Below are 19,202 nucleotides of genomic sequence, written 5' to 3'. Positions count from 1 at the left end.
TTCCACTGTATGAAAAATCTTATGGCTCATTTTATATTTTTATCTCAAGCGTGCGCAAGTTCATTTGTATTTTTAAATGAACTAAAATTTTCATACTAAGTTCATGCACTCAATTTTTACATCTAAATCATTATTTCTTCTGTGCTATCATATTCTGTGTTATGCATGAGCAAAAGGAGTTACAACCAAGTAAACACTTTGATAAAATTTGGTCCAAAATTTGATATGGGGCAACAATCCAAATTACAGAATCTATAGACTGAATTTTATTTATTTAGTCCATTATATTTATGAGTTTTCGTATTCATACGGTTGGACGAACAAACAAAGTTTTAGTAGACGGATTTCATCGAAAAGCTGATAAAAATCCACGTTTTTTTCAAAGGCGATGTAAAATTTCCCTAGTGTAATTTATTATATTTTTTAAATTTAAGTTTATACCCCAAAAAGTACTTTAGGGAGAAATTCTGTATTAGGGAAACTAATAGCGATCTTTAATTTACTCTCATAGGAATATTAATCGCGTTTTTTATTGCATTATTTCCGCTTATTTTCTTTATATTTCATAGATGGAACAGAAAAAAAAAATATTAAAAAATCTTAAAATTGCATAAAAAAAGTAATTGGTCTAAGTTTTATCAAATCTAAATCAAGAAACATAAAATACGTGCTTACTTCTGGTGTTGGTAGAAGTATTTTGCACTATTTTCACAAAGGGATCAAAGCAGCAATTCTTCTCCATTTTGTTGTAACAACAGATTCGGGTATTCTGAAAACTTGCCCTATTCGTGATGACAAAAGGCTCACGGAGGCCCCGCTCCAGGCTCCGATATACGGCATCGTACAGTTCAGAGCTGTCAAAGATGATGGAGAATTTGTACCATTTGTAATAACGAAGTAGCTCGTAGACGGAACTGGTGACCTGAAAGAAAGGAAACAATGCAAAAATTACAGATCACAATCATCAATTCTTTCTTGTGCAGAACTTACTACTCTCATTCAAATGCAAAAATACTTTGCTGTTAAAATGTAAAGCAAATATAAACAAAATTACAGCAAATGATGAAAGTGTGGTGAAGCAGATCACTCCATGCGCGTGTTTACCTTTGAGCATGCGCAAGCAATTCATCCGCTAGGCGAAATCGGAAGTATAACATATTTTCTTCTATGCGAGTACGCTTGAGTGTGAAAATGCGAGCTGCGAATAAAATTGTGGATTTTAATCTGAATAAATCCTTTTTACTTTTGTTTCTGAAGATGTATATTTAACGATTCAACAAAGGATAGCCAATAACTTTCTGAATTGCAAGTATTTTTCCATAATATTTTCCATATTTTAATAATCCTAGCATTGTTTGATAAACGCCCTAATCTATCTAAATTATGACGCATGATAACGAAAAGTAATAGTAAAGTTAAAATATGACCTTGAATAAATAAAATAACGGTAGCAAAATTTTTAAAATCATTTTTCTTCATAATGAAATGCCCTATAGCATAAAAAATACATCGCTACTAATTTATGCATCTTAATTTCTTTTTCTAGGTGATTTAATATATAAATATGAAATGTATAAGATTTTCTAAATGTAACAGTATAATTTTTAAGAAATTGTAGGCTAAATGCAATCAGGCTAAACAAATTTTAAAAAAATTCGGTCTTTTTATTTGGTTTTATAAGAAAATTTTTGTTTGAAAAATTCAAGGTCTCGCTCAGTTCTGAAATTTCTGAATATTTTACTCTTAGCATTTTTTTTGTAGTATTTTATTCTTAAATGCTACAAAAATAGACGTGCTTTTTTTCTCGCAGAAATTCGCATTTCGCTTTTCTTAAAACAGAAACAGTTTAAAGAAATAGAAGTTTTTTTTTTAACGAAATATGAGACCGCTTATTAGAAAAATGCATAAAGAAGATAAAACAAGCGGATACTTTTTTTATCGAAGAGGAAATGAGATAAATTTATTATTAAACATAAATGGAAAAAAACCCAATTATATTTACAGAAAGCTGATTTTGTTTAGAATAAGTTATTAACATAACAAAGAATCGTTTTACTTTGTTCTTCTGTTGACATTAAAAGCACTTTTTATCGTCGTTTGCAGTTTAATTAGTTTTAATTTTTAATCTTAAGAAGATAAAAAAAATCAATCTTCCTGAGATACAAAAAAAAAAAAAAAAGCTGTTGATTTTTCTAAATGAATTTGAATGAGATGAATTACATACAAATTGATAATATTATAAATTTCGTTTGAAACAAATAATGAAATGTTAAGATATAAACATGAAATGATTAAAATTTATTACTCGAAATTTTGATAGATAGGAAATACAATGAGAAAAAATGAACTTCCAAACAAAATGCATTTTGAAAAAGTTTTTCAATATTAGAAAGTATCTTTTTACCTTATAATAAAAGTTCGGAGAGATTCAGACTATTATATGTTTATAATGAAAGTGAACTTTTAAAGGATAAAGTTAAGAAATACAGTTAGATAATTTGCTTGTTAAAACCATAATAAAACGATGTATTCATCACTATTATGTATGATTGAAATATTATACAGAATACATTATTTTGTTTGCATTGTTTGAGAATAAAATGGGAAAATAATACATTCACATTTTTTTCGCAATGCTTATAGCTATCTAATTAAAAAAACTATTTAAAAGAAGGGGGGGATAGAAATGTTTTGCTAAACAAAAATAAACCTTTCTTTGAAGTATATGTTATTATATATTATATGTTCTTCTTATATTATATATAAGAAGCAATATTAATCATCATATATATTGAAACACAACATAAATCTCGATTTCATCCTAAATACTTTGAAATCTTAAGGTAAACTTAGAAAAATACTTAAGGGCACAAAGATAAAAATAATTCATGAAAACGATAAAAGAACATTGTATAGGAAATAAGTATTTTCCACATCTGAATGCTCCAGAATGCATTCCATTGATCAAAATAAGGAAAAAATTAATTACTGTTATATCAAACGATAAGTTTGACATTTATTAAATAAAAAATTAATACTAAAATTTATCAATAAGTGACGTACTAATATACATAAAAATATTTAATATGCTGTAGAAATGTTAAATACAATAAAAAGAAGTAACATTCAAACTGTTCAATATGTCCCCCTAAACGTTCAACAATATGCTCCAATCGGAAAGCCATATTTTCCATAGCCAACTGGAGTAAATCAGCCGGAATACTAAGAACATGGCGTTGAATGCTGCCCTTCAGATTTGGGGCAGATATTTACCTTTCATGGTAGGTATTATTGTTCCGGATACCTACAATCGACAGTTGCAAGGAGAGATATCCAGCGGACGAGGAGTTGAAACTATTGGAAAATGACGATTCACCACCACTCGTGCATCTGTGAAATGCTGTCTACCAACGATCAATGTGAGGAATACGAAATAATGAAAATGATGTCCTGAAAGCCTCCATGCTGCTGAAGTTGGATTAAAAAATTACTCATCCTATCACGATGCCATTATCCTATGACTGAAAATGTTTCGATTCCATTTTTTGTTATCTCTTCAAAAAAAAAAAAAAAAAAAAAAAAAAAAAATGTTCAGTGATAGGGTTGCTGTAAAACTACAACATACTTTTTTAGGTTATAAGGGTTGTTCCAGGATACGTGAAGATTTTCAACTGCTGAAATTCGATGACTGTAGGTTTTTAACTTCACAATGAGGCAATAGCCGTCTTCATCACTTAACGGAACATTCTATGAGTAATTACGACAACCGCCATTCTAGAAAGGAACCGGAATGAAAAAATTTTACGAACTGGGCCTTCTTCCTACAATAGATACATATGATCGATTTTATAAGAATAAAAATGCAAAATAAATCGTAAGATTTTTCGACATATGACATATCCAATATGACAATACAATCCACTGGTAACAACTGTCACACTCACACTATCATGTGGCAACAGACTGCCAGCTTCAGCAATTGGATCGGCCACATTTTTTGACGTTTTGTTCGTTGTTGAACAATCTTATATTCCCCAGTTTTTTTTCAAATTCCAATACCATCCTATTGAGAGAAAATAGAAACACTGGATTTCTTTGTATCCACTTCATACAGCAGAGTTTTTCTTACAACTGTAGCGGAGTTCTGGTGGTTCTGATAGGACAATTTTACTCTTTTGCAAGTATATATAATGTGAAGAGAAGTGAATATAGGTTGTGCAAAGAAAGAAAGAAGGAAGAAATGCTTTCTATCCAAAGAAGCATGAGCGGTGACGCAAATGATACTTCACATTTTCAATATGTGCAAAATAAATACCATTTATGCCATCTGTTGGTGAAATGTAGAACTATTTTTTATTTTTTTATTTTATAAACGTCAAGAGCAGCTTTTGAATTAGCAGTAGTTTAAATTTTATCTCATTTGGACCAGAAATGGCTTTTGAAGTTGAAGTCGAAAGCTTATTTCATGCTAAGCCTGTATTTTGAAAGTTTACTAATACAAAACACACACAAGGTATTTTTGATTTTGGAACATACTTTAAAATATTCTTTGCAATGGTAGAAGTTTCATAAGTTAATGAAGATATAAATAATCCTTTTAATAAATAAACAATTTATTGTCTTAATATATAATTTACTTTCTTAAATTCCTTCATGAAATCAGTAGCCACAGAAACTTTACATGTCAGAAAAAAGAAATATATATCAAGAAATAATAAGCCCTCTACCCCATGATTTAATTTTTATTTAATACGAAGCGCATTATTTGAATTATTTGATAATATTTTATTGGACGAAAAGAATGCAGTCTAGATCCTTCTGAATTGCGAAGTTTATTTCTTCCTAAACCTGTATATAGAATTCATGCGCTTATTTTTAATGAGATGTTACTTAATAAACAAAAAATGTGTAATAAAGTGCGATTTGACATTATAATTAGAACAAAATAAGAAACAATTTTTATAACACACACACACACACACACACACACACACACACACACACACACACACACACACACACACACACACACACATATATTATATATTATATAATATACACAGAGTCTGCTATGCAATGGATTCAAAATAGTTCTTTTTAATGTAGCTGACAACATATTCTACAGTGAAAAGAAAACATAGCTTAAAAGTCCTGATAAGCATATAAATAACATGCCAATCGTAAAACCTGGAATATTCATTTATTTCACAAGTTGATATATTATTTTTTTCTATGATGCTTTAGCATCGATAACCAAAAAAGAAAAAACATCTTTCAGATGAGATATTTAATCATCAAATTTGAGTATGTGTACGCTTCTATGTGTATTTAATGTCTCCTCTGAATGAAACATTAGATGCTTTTCATAAATCCATCATTTTTATCAACTCTTAGAATTTTAGAGCATTTATAAATAAAATCAGCAATCCTTTTAAGCTTTCGATGGATATATAAATAAAATGTCAACTGCAAAACGTTATACAATACTATCATTAGTTTTACAAGCCGCCAAATAATTCTTTTCTACCCTGCTTTAACCCCAATTACCAATCCAAAAAAATATTATCTCCCAAATGAGATATTTAAGACATTTCATTTCCAATCCCCCAACTTTTGTATCTGTTTGTATCTATGTCTATTTAGTATCACATTTGAACGAAATAATGGACGCTTTTCATAAATATATCACTTTTATTAACTCTTAATATTTTAGAGAATTTCTAAATAAGAATCCCTCAAGCTTTTTGTGAATTTTATATATAAAGTATCAACTGCCAAACGTGATACAGCCTTGTCATTAGCTTCATGATCCTCTAATAAATCATTCTTTTCTCCAATGCTTTCCCACCTATTACCAATCAGTGCAAATGCCAACTACCAGATGAGATATTTAAGACATTTCATTTCCAATCACCCAACTTTAGTATCCGCATGTTTGCACACCCGTCACCTCATTGTCCTGCAGCTGCCCAGGAATTTCATCAATAATGAATGCTTTCCCTCGAGCTCCGCTGACCAGAAGCCGATGTCAGACGCATTCTTGGAACTGGAACGAACGCAATAACTGAGCAGCAATCCGCTTCTGGCATCCAGGAATCATAAATAATTCTGTCAGGATGTTGAATTATAATCGGAAGGATTGTTGAGCAAGTGGGAAATAAAAAGAGTTTGAAGTGATTTATAGATGGACAGGTAATATGTGGAATTCGGCAATAAATATTTTTCAATAATAAAAACAATGCTTTGATTATAATAACATATTCTTATAAATAGTTTTTTAGAAAAGAAAATAATTCTAAGTTTTATATATGAGATTTAGCAATGGTTATTAATTATTCTTTGAGTGCAAACTGATTTATAAACTTTTTGTAATTTGGAACACATTTCATTTTGGGGGTATATGCAAACAGTAGATTTTTCGCAAGAATTTATTTCATATTACTCCTCTTTAATACTCTTACATGATACTGATATAACCTAACGCAGTTAGTATCATAAAAGAGCTGAAACAAAATAAACAGATGCAGGAAATTCTTATGCTTCGTATGTATCAAAATATATTTAATAAGTCAATTAATTTATTATAATGAGTTACAAAGAAAATGATAATATTCACACAGATTGAGTTCTTATATTCTTCGTTATTTAATAAAAAATAATTTTAAGGAAAGAAAACAATTTGAATTTTTCAAAATTTTGTGTTTAGACCATACAATCAAGACTTTTACATGCTTTATTATTTTGATCTATAGAATTAAAAAAGTGTAAAATTGTACCTCAAATTTTCATAGGATTATTTTATTATTGATTTTTCATAAATGTATTAAATTACGATTTGCACATCATGACCCATTAATGTATTTAGCTCTTCCCATTTTTCTCTGACATATTTACAATATCATATTTAACGTTAAAGATAGAATCTGATCAGAAGCAAACGAGGTAATTACCACAGGAAAAGGGGCCGTATCAGGAACATTTTCCTATAAAAAAATATTCAATTTACGTTACAAAATTATCGTCGCTTTTATCCAAGAACCCATCAAGGCTAATGTAGCAAGCACATCATTCGTCCATTTGCGTTTATCGAAATGAAAATTTCGGAATGTGCGATAATGATTGCGCATGATGGCATGATAATATCATACAAATGTTGAACGTTAATGATCGCGCATGATGGCATGATAATATCATACAAATGTTGAGCGTTAATGATTGCGCATGATAGCATGATAATATCATACAAATGTTGAACGTTAATGATTGCGCATGATGGCATGATAATATCATACAAATGTTGAACGTTAATGATCGCGCATGATGGCATGATAATATCATACAAATGTTGAACGTTAATGATCGCGCATTACTTATGCTCAAAAATTTTGCGTCTATAAGCATCCTAAAGTCTTATTTTCTTTTTAATCAATTAAAATAAATGCGTTATTAAATTTGAAAAATAAATATATGTCTAAATATGAATCTTATATGTAGGGAGAGTAGCTAAATAGTATTTGTTTTTCTACCTCAAGTGAAGGCATGTTTTAACGCAACTTAATTAAGAGATCTCAGTGAAACCTCGCTTTGTTTTCTTTTGGAAATTTCAACTATAAATGTTCTAATATATCTTAAAATAAGTCAACTACATGACATCAAAATAATAACAAGAAACTCTTTAGTTATTAAATTTCACGGGTATATTTTCTCAAGTACAGAAAAAATTGGTAACAAAAAAAATCATTGATTAAAATTTAATACCTCAGATTAAAGAAAGTTATTTAACGCATATCCATATGGATTCAAAGTCTAGTTGGAATTTTATTACCAGTAAATAAATCGTCATAGTTACTAAAATTTGAGATATACTATCAACAGTAATAAAATGAAAAATTCAGAAAAATTAAAATTACTCATTCAGAAAAAAAATCATTCATATTTCAACATTTTTAAAATAAATCAAACTTTTACAATTTATTTGAAGTTGTTTATTACCTCAAAAAAACATGTAAATTTCAAGATAGGACACATATTCCTACGATATTCTACGATCATGGGCTTTAACATTCCTTTTCCTTTCGTAACGCTTTTATGAAAAAATACGAAAAAAATATAATACAAATAACAAACAAATGGAAGCATAAGCCTTTTTGAAAACTACTTCGTGACCTATAAATTTAATTTCACAACCAGAGTAACAAGGTCAAAACACATCAAAAGTAATTAAAAAAATAATTTTGTTTCGTGAGCAGTAACAATCTGGATGTTAAATATAAAAATAGACGTAAGCTGATTACAGAGATAAAAGAATATTGCTTATGTAGGTATTAAAGAGGTATTTAAAGTTTGTTAATCATTTGAAGATTTAGGCCATAGATCGATTAAATGATTTTAATGTTTTGATTGGTTATTTTCAAACATTAATATCTCATTTTATACTAAAATAATGAGGTATTAGTGAACAGTTTAGCAAGTACAGGTCAGTCAAAATTTCAAACAATTACTAAATTAATCATACGACAGTTGACAAAGTACTCAGTGAATACAAAATGTAAAGCAGCAATTCTCCAATTAGATGACGTAAATTGACACAATGCTCGCATCATCTCGAAACTTAATGAGATATTTTAAATCTAAATGAGATCCGAACAAAGATTTACATTAATATCGGGCATCTCTAAAACCCCGACATTATTATCGCATCTTCGCAAAATTCAGGTCGATTGAAACGACTCGAGGCAATGAGTTTATTCAGATCAACAAACTGATTTAACTAAGAGATTTCGAGATTGCAGTTAATTAACTGCTTCTCGAAATTTCTCCATTAAGAAACCCAGATTTTATTCAAAAATTCAATCTGACATGCATTTTTTTTTCATAAATAAAAATAGCGTATCATTATTTTCAGATGCGAAGTTTTAATATAGAATTCACGTTCATTTCTAATTATTTTTACACAGATAATATATAATTTGGAGCGTTTAATCGAGCAGAATTTCTCATTAGGAGAAAAAGCAAATGTATTGTTAAATTGCGATTAAATAATGATTTATGAAATAGATTAACGAATGGTATATTTATAGCATTATTTATTTATTTTTGTTAAATGATGATGAAGAAAATGCTGATATGAAGCTGTTTTCTTTCTAAAAATAAAATTTAATAACCACTAATATATTTAATATTCAATAATAAATATTAGGGATTTCGTCTAATGGATCAAAGGAGAAGTTAAAAAAAAGGCTATCTATAAATACAAATTACAGTTTACAAATATGTGTATCGTTCTATTAATATAAATTTTTAAATATAAAATTAAAACAAATGCTAACATATATTTGTTTAAAATTCTCAACGCATTCAGAGTCATTTGTTTTCATTGTTCTTCGAATAAAATATTTTTGAAATATTTAATGAATATTTTGTTATTTAAAGAAGTTAGTTACTGAAACTTTTATTTTTTTAATTCCCACTTAATTACTATAAAGAATAAAGGGAAAAAAATCCGATTCTTATTTTTTTTGTAGTAATATTAGTCATAGACTGGTATTGGTCCAAAATCTTAGATAACTTAGTACTAGGAAAAATTAAAAATAAAAATATATACCAAATATGGTATTCCAGGTAACTGTTACTGATAAACTATGAGTATTTATGTGTACTATGTACAATTTATGACTACTATGAGTTATTTATCTTAAGTCTAAATGCTCGTATTTTCGCTCAATACTAGAAAAATGGCAATAACAAAGCGGAATGCTTATTTTTACTGAAAAAGGCCACATTTTAAATTTTATCAGTGACAATTTTTGCCACATGAAAGAAAGCTGTATAATAAGTGTCCCTCTATAATCGCAGCAACCCAGTAATTCCTAGAAATAGAGATACTATATTCAAAGCAGAACAAATTTTCAAATAATGTTAAAATTATTTTCAGCTTTTTCTAAATACTAAATCAAAATACAATTTTGCATAGTTTTTGATTTTATCTGTTCTGTTTTTCTATAAATTTGATACAATTTCTTAGTCAGCATTGCAGCAAACATGAACCCTTTTATTATTATTTATTCAATTTAAATATTACATACAGGCAGGAGATTCAACCTTGTAAGTTGAATTTCATCCGGAAATAAACTTTTAGTTTCATAATTCAAAATTCTACCATTAAATTTTATGATAAATTATTAATTAAAATTTATTAATATTATAATCTAATTAAAATACAGTTAAATTATGTAAAATTCCTTTTTTATCTTTATTATATATAATTAATTTATATGATTAGAATATATTAAATGCAATAGTTCTTTAAGATTATATATATATTATTCTGTAAAGGAATTTCATTATCGATTAAAAATCATTTCAATTAAAAAATAAAAATCATCTCTTCTTAATTCAGTCTTATAAAATCATCGGCATAAAAATAAATTCGTTATAAATATTTACTTTAACCTCCTCGCCGTCTGTAACGCGTCTAGCGGCATTCAAGTTATATTTCTGAGGTTGGCCGTAATGCGCTTTAAGCGCTCTTCTACATTTTAAAACTTCTAACGTTTAAATCGCTTTGTAGATGTTTACAACAGACATTTTCGCAGACAGGAGAGGACCGCGAAAGGTTAATTCACAAAAAAGTGTCAAAATCAATCTTAGATCATGAAATTGTCTCCTTATAAGAAAGATATGTTTTTTTTTTTATTATTTTATCATATACGAAGTAATACAAAGAGAAAGTATTGGAATCTTCAAAAAATGTTTTGAAAATTATACATTCTGTAAATTTTCTCAGTTCAAAAAGCCTATATTTGGAATGATTTCTCTCTATCGGTGAACACGATATCTCAAAAGCACTGCGCTATATTTCTACTTAGCTAGAGGCCACGCGGGGAACGTGACTGGGCCGCTAAAAAAATCATTGCAAAATGTTTGTCTCACCAATCAGCTAAGTGCTTTTAAAAACGAGCTAAACAAAATATTTTCTTAGGGTGGTAGCAATTAAAAAGAATATCTTATAAACAAATTTGAAAATTAACAAAAATATACCTTAATTTAAAAAAAATAATAAATATTTGGAATATGAAAAATTTTGCTCATAATGACGATCAATCTAAAACATGTCTGGTTATTTTTACAAAAATTAAAAAAAAGAAAAGTTTTTTTTTTCCTTTTTTTTCTATTAATAAGCTGAAATTAGCTTACTATTCATTCCTCGTTGGTTATTTCTATTCAATCGAGAGCTTTGAATAAGCAAAATGAAATTTATTTCAAAAACTATTTTGACTTACGGAATGAAATTTGATATTTATATAGAAGGTACGGGAATTAAATTTTTCAAAACTTTTCGTTTCGTAATATAAAATCTTTGAAATAGGAGCTAATTAACTATGCAGATTACTTTGATTAATCAATTAGTCAAATGTAATAAACCTAACTCTCGGTTAATTTCTATCGACATCAATTTGCAAAGAATCAAAAATAAATATAAGTCACAGAGGTGTCATTTTCAAAATGACCGCTCATTCATTCGATATTTTTTTTTCCTTTCAGATTGTAAGAATTTGTCAAAATCTTGTCATATGAACTAACAGTCACTGTTCAAAAAGACCTGTTTTCATTTGACAATTTCAATATAAAATATTTTAAATTAATCATTTAATTCATAGTTTTTTCAATACAAATGTGTCATTATTTCTCTTAGCACTCAAATTTAGATTGATGCCACTCATTTCGGAATAGAATAAACTTCAGATTAAATTCGATCCACATCGTTCAGCTGCCACACGAATGGAAGCATGTTATTTATCTTTTATTTTATACTATTCTTAATAATTATTCTTTTATAAACTTAACAGTTCGAAAACAAGTTTACTTTTAGAAATCACATTAGGAAATTAATTACAAATCTAAACTTTTCTTTGACAAAACAATTAATTGCAGTCAAATAATTAATCTCTTAAGAAATGAAGGAACAAAAGTTTGAAGATCATTGCTCTTTCATTGAATAGTACAGACAAGATAGACAAAACTTTTCAGACACTTCAAAAGCAAGCCTTCATTGAATTGTTTTAAAAGCCCCAATCGATGAATTCACGGGAAATAATAGAAGAACTCACTTCCAGACATTCTTCAGAATACGTTAGTAAAATAAGTGTACCGAACTGATTTTGTGACAAAGAGAACGGCCGTCCTTTATTCAATTGATTCCAGTCAGAGAGACATATTCTTTCAACAATTGAGGCTTTTCTAACTATATAGTTTCGAATAAAATTGAGAATTCCGTTTCTCCAGAAGATACATTAGAATTTTAAACTGACGATCAAATTCTGAAATATAATTTGTAAAAGCTATATAAATGAAATGTTTTCATCACATCAATATATTGAAGAGCTAATTTCAAATAAATTATCACTTTGGCAGACGATGAAGGTTCTCAAAATCATAATTTGATATTATACAATATGGATGCAAGTTATTTGGGCTAAAAAAATGTAAAAATGTATGAATGAATGGAAGAAAAAAAATATGAATGAAAGAAAAAAAGAATTATACGTAGTTACTAGATAAAAAAATAAGACTTAATTATAAACGATAAGAGAATTAAAACAAATTATTTGTCTTTTATTCAGAAGTTCGATGTTTATTCTGATTATACTGAATTTTTCTCCTTGTTTAAAATAATTCTTATGATTTATTGTAAGCGGAACAATCCAAATGAAAGAAAAATATGGTCTCTTTGCGTGGTATTTTTAGAAAGGTTTCATGAAATCACAGATTGCGCTTCCATTTTTAAAATTATTATAATAAGCTTCGATACTAGGAAAACAAAGAAAAAATAATGGAGAATCAAATCTACATCTTATTTAGATGTGTATATGAAACACTTAGGATAATATAGCATTGTAACCAGTTGTAATTGTATTTTGGTAATGATACATCAGGCCAATTAGAGGTACTATGTCTGAAATCTCCGGATGCAGTGCTTTCAAGTAGAGATGAAATGCCCCTGACAATAAATATACTCTATATGGTTGTGGAAATGCATTATTTTTGGAATACTGTCAACAGAAATTTCGATGTATTTGGATTACGGAATATATTTCTGAAAATCCCAAAATGCTTGCCACTTTTGTCGAATTATTACAAATCGAATACATTATATATATATTGAATAATATCATCGAACAATATTCCACTCAAGTGTGAATTTGGTAAGATTTAGCAACATTTATCCAGAAATTTTAAACACTATAGTGGGTGTGTTGTGATTTTCTAAAGAACTGCCCGGTTTTAAATACACTGTTTTTAATTTCCACAAACACAGCTACACAACAAAATTTACAAACACTTATTATTACAGACACATATAGAAAATTAAGTTAAAGAAAACAGTATGGTGGAGGGATTCCACGGTTCCCAGCCGAAAGCATTTGGCGAAAGGGTTGCGCATAGGGAAAAAGTGGACCTCAGGATGCGGGTCTGCTGTTCAACTGCTTGTCTTCTGTAAAATGCCACAAGGAGGCGCTCTCTGCTCAAGGGTAAAAAGAAGTGCTACAGTGCAATATTACTAATATGATTATGAACTGATAATTTATATTACTATTTCATTAATTTCCAATCTAAAATTTATCATTAAATTTTAGATTGAATAATCGAAAATTTATCAATTATAATTTGTCGATCACTTGTTTCAAATTTAAAAAAAAAATATTTTGGCATTTTTGGAACATATAATTATATAAACTCAAGCATAAGATAAGAAAAAAAAACCATTAAACAATTATTCTATTATTAACCCAATTATTTTTTTTTCCATTTTTTTCACAGCCATTCTTATAATGGCGTATGGATAAGTGTTATTTTCATATTCTAAATAACTGTTCTAAATTTGAAAATTATATTTTTACAGTTTATCAACAAGTTTGAGAAAACATATTCATTTGTTTTGTAAATGTTCTCATTTTGAAAATCTGAATTATGGCCTCCGAAATTTCAGATATTCCATTTTACAAACGGCAAAAGCTAGTCTAAAATATCTTGTTAGATTTACAGAGCAAAATTATCTCAAACTTGTTTTCCAAGACTTAAAACTCTTCTTCATAGTAGTGGAAATACAACAGATAAGAAAATAATAAAACTCGAATATCAATATTTTCAACCTTTTCAAAATCTTTCGTAATTTTTTTTTTCATCCTATAGAAAACCAATGCTTAAAATAAAAAATAAAAAGTTTTATTTTGTTCAATCTAATTGTAAATAGATTCTTCAACCAACAATTCTAAATACTTCAGTGGCACCCAAAAGCGGAATTACAAACAGAAAACAACAATTACTATAAGAGTCTTGTAGACAGCTGCTCTTAAGGTATTGTTTAAATCTGTTCCCACTTTCAAATTTGTATCATGTAGATGTAGATCACGCATTAAGATAGAGAAAACTTCCAAGTTGCATGCATAATTCGCCACTTTTCAAATATATTTTTTTCTTACTAAATCTGCAGAGAAGAAAATCTCACTGATCCATCACATTGTTGAAACAGTTCAAGTGGTAACTATTATTTTGGATTATAGTTAGCAACAACACAGATGTGTGAGTGCTTCAACTTTTCCAATGTGCGTGATAAACATAGGAATGATGTAGTTCTAAGTAAAGCCACATTGCTGAGTTTTAATGAAATGCTACTGCGGAAAGAATTTTCAATTTTATAGTAATCTCGATGCAGTGTTAGGTTATATATGTAAGCATGTTTTAGCAGTTGTGTGGCCGAAGAGCAGGCACTTTTGAATTTTTAACTTCTATTTATTCCATACCGGGAGGCATAATATGTGGTGATAAAACGCATTAAGCAATGCGTCTGTCTTCATCTCTACACAAGAGCAGAAGAGAAAAAAAGAGAGGCCGAAATTTTCCCTTCAGTAGTTTTTACAATGAGATCTTGATAGGAATTTCTTTGGCACGTGTAGATTTAGGATAGGGAAATTTAGGTATCTTTAAAAGAATGTTAAAAACATTAACGTTTTTTTTTTTTTTTTTTCCATTTCACTTGCAGCATTTGAAAGTGTTGACACTGGCAATTTTATAGTGTGCGTGTAGCATTAATTAAATAAAAAAAATAGGAATTGGAAATAAGAGAACAAGTTAGAATGAAATTTATACGGGTTAAATTATTATAAAAATTAGGAAATTAGTTAAGACTTGAATTAGATTTTAAAATATCGTTGCATATATTCTTGTATAATATAATGTGCATCATACTTTTATAAAAAGTTATTTCTGGAATGTAAATTTTTAACTGCGAGACTCTTATTTAATTGGGAACCAATTAGAGGGATTTTGGGTCCCTATTTGTGAAATATATTTAAAATATATTGAAAAATTTAGTACACAAAATGAATAAATTTCAAAGTATTGAAGAATATATTACTTCTAGTAGGAAATCAAATCTAAAAAAACACTGGGCCAAAAATTTACATGCAATGCTTTACAATAATAATTGGTATGCAGACTACATGTTAAGTTGGTTCCTATCGTATAAAATGTTCATTATAGACGAATCAACAACATATCTGTTTAGTATAATCATCTACAAAAAGTACTAATTTATGCAAAAAATTTCATTGAATACAACTAATTCTCAGATATTTTAATTTAAGAATAAGATATTTTTCAAGTATTAACTGAAAAGAAAATATAACTGAATCCTAGTATCACTCAGTTTTGATCTAAATTTAATTTTTAATATTATTATGTATAGAGTTTATTGTTCAAACTCAACAGACATGTTAACAGGGCCGGGATAACCTGGTAAGTAGGACGTTGGATTCGCATCACCTGGGTTGCAAGTTCGAACCCCATCGGGCTAAGACTCTCCGTGTACATGGAGGCAGGTGCACATATAAATCTGTCGTAGCCACAAAGTTCTCCAAATTGAGATAATATCACTGGGGGTATTGGATTAGAGGTGATCGTTCTCTGATTCAGGTTTAAATTACGATCTGAGAATGAATGAAGCCCGCCCCCCTTGAAAATGGCTGTGATGGATGAGTAGTTAAGAAGTACTTTTGGTCCTAGATAGTGCTACCGAAACAAGAGACACTAATACTCGGCTTAAAATCGCTGACTTTATCAGCGTACTTGTCTATAACAAGTACATAAGCAACAACAACCGGCATATTAACGAAAACGTAAAATAAACTGATATACTAAAGTCTGAATGAATATACATTAAAGGATTAAACCATAAATTTATAATTACTACAGAAGTTTATGAAATATTATTTCATTGTCAATGAATGGACACAGGAATTTGAATAAATAGATTAATATTTTATTTTCAACAACTTACAGAAAACTGAACCAAAGAATAAAATATTTCTATATTTGTGGCTTTAAACATGTAATTCCAGTGATGGCCCAGAAGAAATCATTCCAGTTTTTGGTAAACTATGATAATAGACATTATCAACAACATTTATGGAGAAGAGTAAATCAGCATTTTATATAAAAGTGCTGAATAATGAATGAAATAGGAAAACATATTTCGTTTTTTAATATTTTATTTCTTTGAGATCTAACAGATAGATTCTCTTTAACTGTACAAATAAGACTTTTCTTCAGTGTTTTTTACCTAATTTCCGAGAATTCTACTCATTTCTTTCAAGCAATAAGTGAAGCAATTTCCCAACTACTTCATCAGTCATGACGCCAAACTTTTTAAAACTCCTGCCCACATACAGGCTGTTGGTATAAAAACAGACTCTTGGGATGGCGTGACATTAAATCGATACTTAAAGTGTTTATAGTTCATTGCGGGCTGTGGCTTAGGTCTGGAAAAAAATAAGCTTGCGGCAGCCAAAAGTTTCTTATGCGATGGTTATTACTCTCTGAAGGTTTCTCAAAAGACAAGCCCCAGTGCTTCTTTCATGGTTTAGGGGCTATTGTCGGAGGTATAAAACTACTTTTACACCATAGCTTTCGGAAAAGAAATGAGCCGAACGTGCTGTATAAACAAAATGGACCGAAAATAGTTTATGATGGAAACTAGATTATTTAGGAACTTCCAGGACTAAATTTTAATCATAGACATCAGATTGTATATTCTCATTTACTGAGAAAAAGAAACAGAAAGCTGAATAGTTCATATTTAATTTATATATGGTTAAACTTTCTTGATTAACTTAATAACTGAATTAACTTTTAGTTGTTAAATAGATTTTTTTCAAGTATCTTTACTTTTTTTTATTCAACTAATAATGTTGATAATCCTAGAGACAATGTTGATAATCATAGACTTTTCGATTTAGTTTAGCTTAATTATGTTATCGCTTCATTTAAAAATATTACAAGGAATATTTTTGCTCAAATTTCGTAAGTCTAAACCATGGTTAGATGACGCCGATGAAACTTGAGGCAGTATCATTGTATTAAAACTTGCCTAGCACATGCGGTAAAATGTTTGATCTTCGAAATTAGAAGGTGTAGAAGGTGCTCTAAACTTATATAAAAAGGGAATTTTTAGTGGAATCAGACATTGAAGCAGGGACTTTTTAATGCTCAAATCGGAGTCGTACGACTCCGGAGGATTTAAAGACACCGATACCTACTGGCTGTTCGAATCTTGGCCCTTACTTTATTTGCATTGTATTTACTAAATGTAACATTGTATAAAAAAAATATTGAATTTCAGCTTTTCTTTTCAAACTTATACCATTCAGAAGCCTGTGCTATATCATTTATATGTGATTGGTCGGTCATAGTTCTCCAAGTAGTTCAATTTTAATGGTCATAGACATATTTATAATGAGCAACAGAAAATTGTAACAAATTATTTATAGTGTTATCAGGATATTTTTTCGAAGTTCTTTCGTCAATTCAAATGTTTTATTCAAAATAAAATACTCCACAGTACTTCTTCATCTCAATCAAGATAAGAAAATTACTAAATTGTCGAACTTGAGGATACAGTAAATGGTAATGAATTTGCCGACGTCTTGGCCAAGGGGTAAAGCGTCTTCCCCGTGATCTGGGCATCCAAGGTTCAAGTCCATGGTTGTTATTCACTCTGTTTTCTATCTGTGAGGTGTGTGAAAAAGTACACTTATAAAAAGGGATTGTGCTAGCGAGTGTATGAGTATCATCTTCATATGAGCTAAAAGTTAGACTTCTGCCCTCGGGTGCTCAGGGGCTTTTGCCCTCAGAAGCTACTGCTCCTCACAAACTCGGCTTAAATCGCTGATTTAGTCAGCGGACTTGTATATGGGAAAAGTGTCATAAGTAACAACAACAGTAATGAATTTGAGTAATTCATAATAAATTTGAATCATACCAGTCAGGTCCGAAACTTCTACGGCTAATTTGAATTTTATTCTATGACTTTTGAATCACTATTATTATGGCACGAACAGCTACTCACAATAGCAGTTCCCCTTCACCGCTTATCCAACTCAGTTCACTTATCAATAGCCAACTCTCGTCTCAGTCAACGGCTGTTCACATATGCCACTTACCCATTCTTTGGATATAAAGGGTAAGTGGTCAAATGGATAAAGGAAAAATATGGATGAAGCATTTGAATCAGTGAAAGAAGATAATGGTCTCTATTTTTGCTGTCCTCTTTACAAGCATCATTCGAAAAAGGGTAAAATTTTTGTCCGATTTAGTAACAATTAATATTTGCGGTTCGACTCGCTACTGAAGATTCTCTTGAAATTCCTCGCAAAGAAACAAAACAGAAGGGCCATTTATACCTAAAATCCTCCAGGAATTCAAAATTCATTTGCATGCAGGAGGTGATTCGAAAAGTAAGTACAACAGAAGATGTCGCATTATCAATTATAATGAAATTTGGTCTTCTTCCACTAAATTAAATGGAATTAGTCAACAACATCTAAAAACGCTTTCGATGTTATGGTATGGAACTGCAAATAAAAATACTATTTTCAAGCCTTCTCTTATAGCAATCACTTCATCAAATAAAATGGAACGGCTCACACAGACGATGCTGATAAAACGCCAAAACTCTTTCTAAACACCAGAAGAAAGAGTGAGTGAATTGAAGAGAGAAGTTTATGTCAGAAAAATCTCTTCAGAAGAACTTCACTTTCCTCTCTTTTCATTCGAATGTTATCGAAGAATTCGCTAAACAAACACAGCACGATTGTGTAGCAATGGAGTGAGACATGTGTTTCCAAGTTTATTCTCCAAAAGCG

The 19,202-nt window shown here is 29.4% G+C and overlaps 1 protein-coding gene across 2 annotated transcripts in view; it reads right to left on the bottom strand.

Moving 5' to 3' along the window:
* LOC129963110 (receptor-type guanylate cyclase Gyc76C-like) overlaps positions 1-19,202 on the bottom strand; it is a 426,844-nt gene that overhangs the window by 192,040 nt on the left and 215,602 nt on the right. For both annotated transcript variants that reach the window (XM_056077187.1, XM_056077197.1), the window contains one exon: positions 676-922. In XM_056077187.1, the coding sequence (XP_055933162.1) occupies positions 676-922 (247 nt within the window). The remainder of the gene's footprint in view (positions 1-675; positions 923-19,202) is intronic.

The sequence above is a fragment of the Argiope bruennichi genome, chromosome 1, assembly GCF_947563725.1.
Source record: "Argiope bruennichi chromosome 1, qqArgBrue1.1, whole genome shotgun sequence".
Lineage (NCBI taxonomy): Eukaryota > Metazoa > Arthropoda > Arachnida > Araneae > Araneidae > Argiope > Argiope bruennichi.
This window is presented reverse-complemented; position numbering and strand designations above follow the sequence as displayed.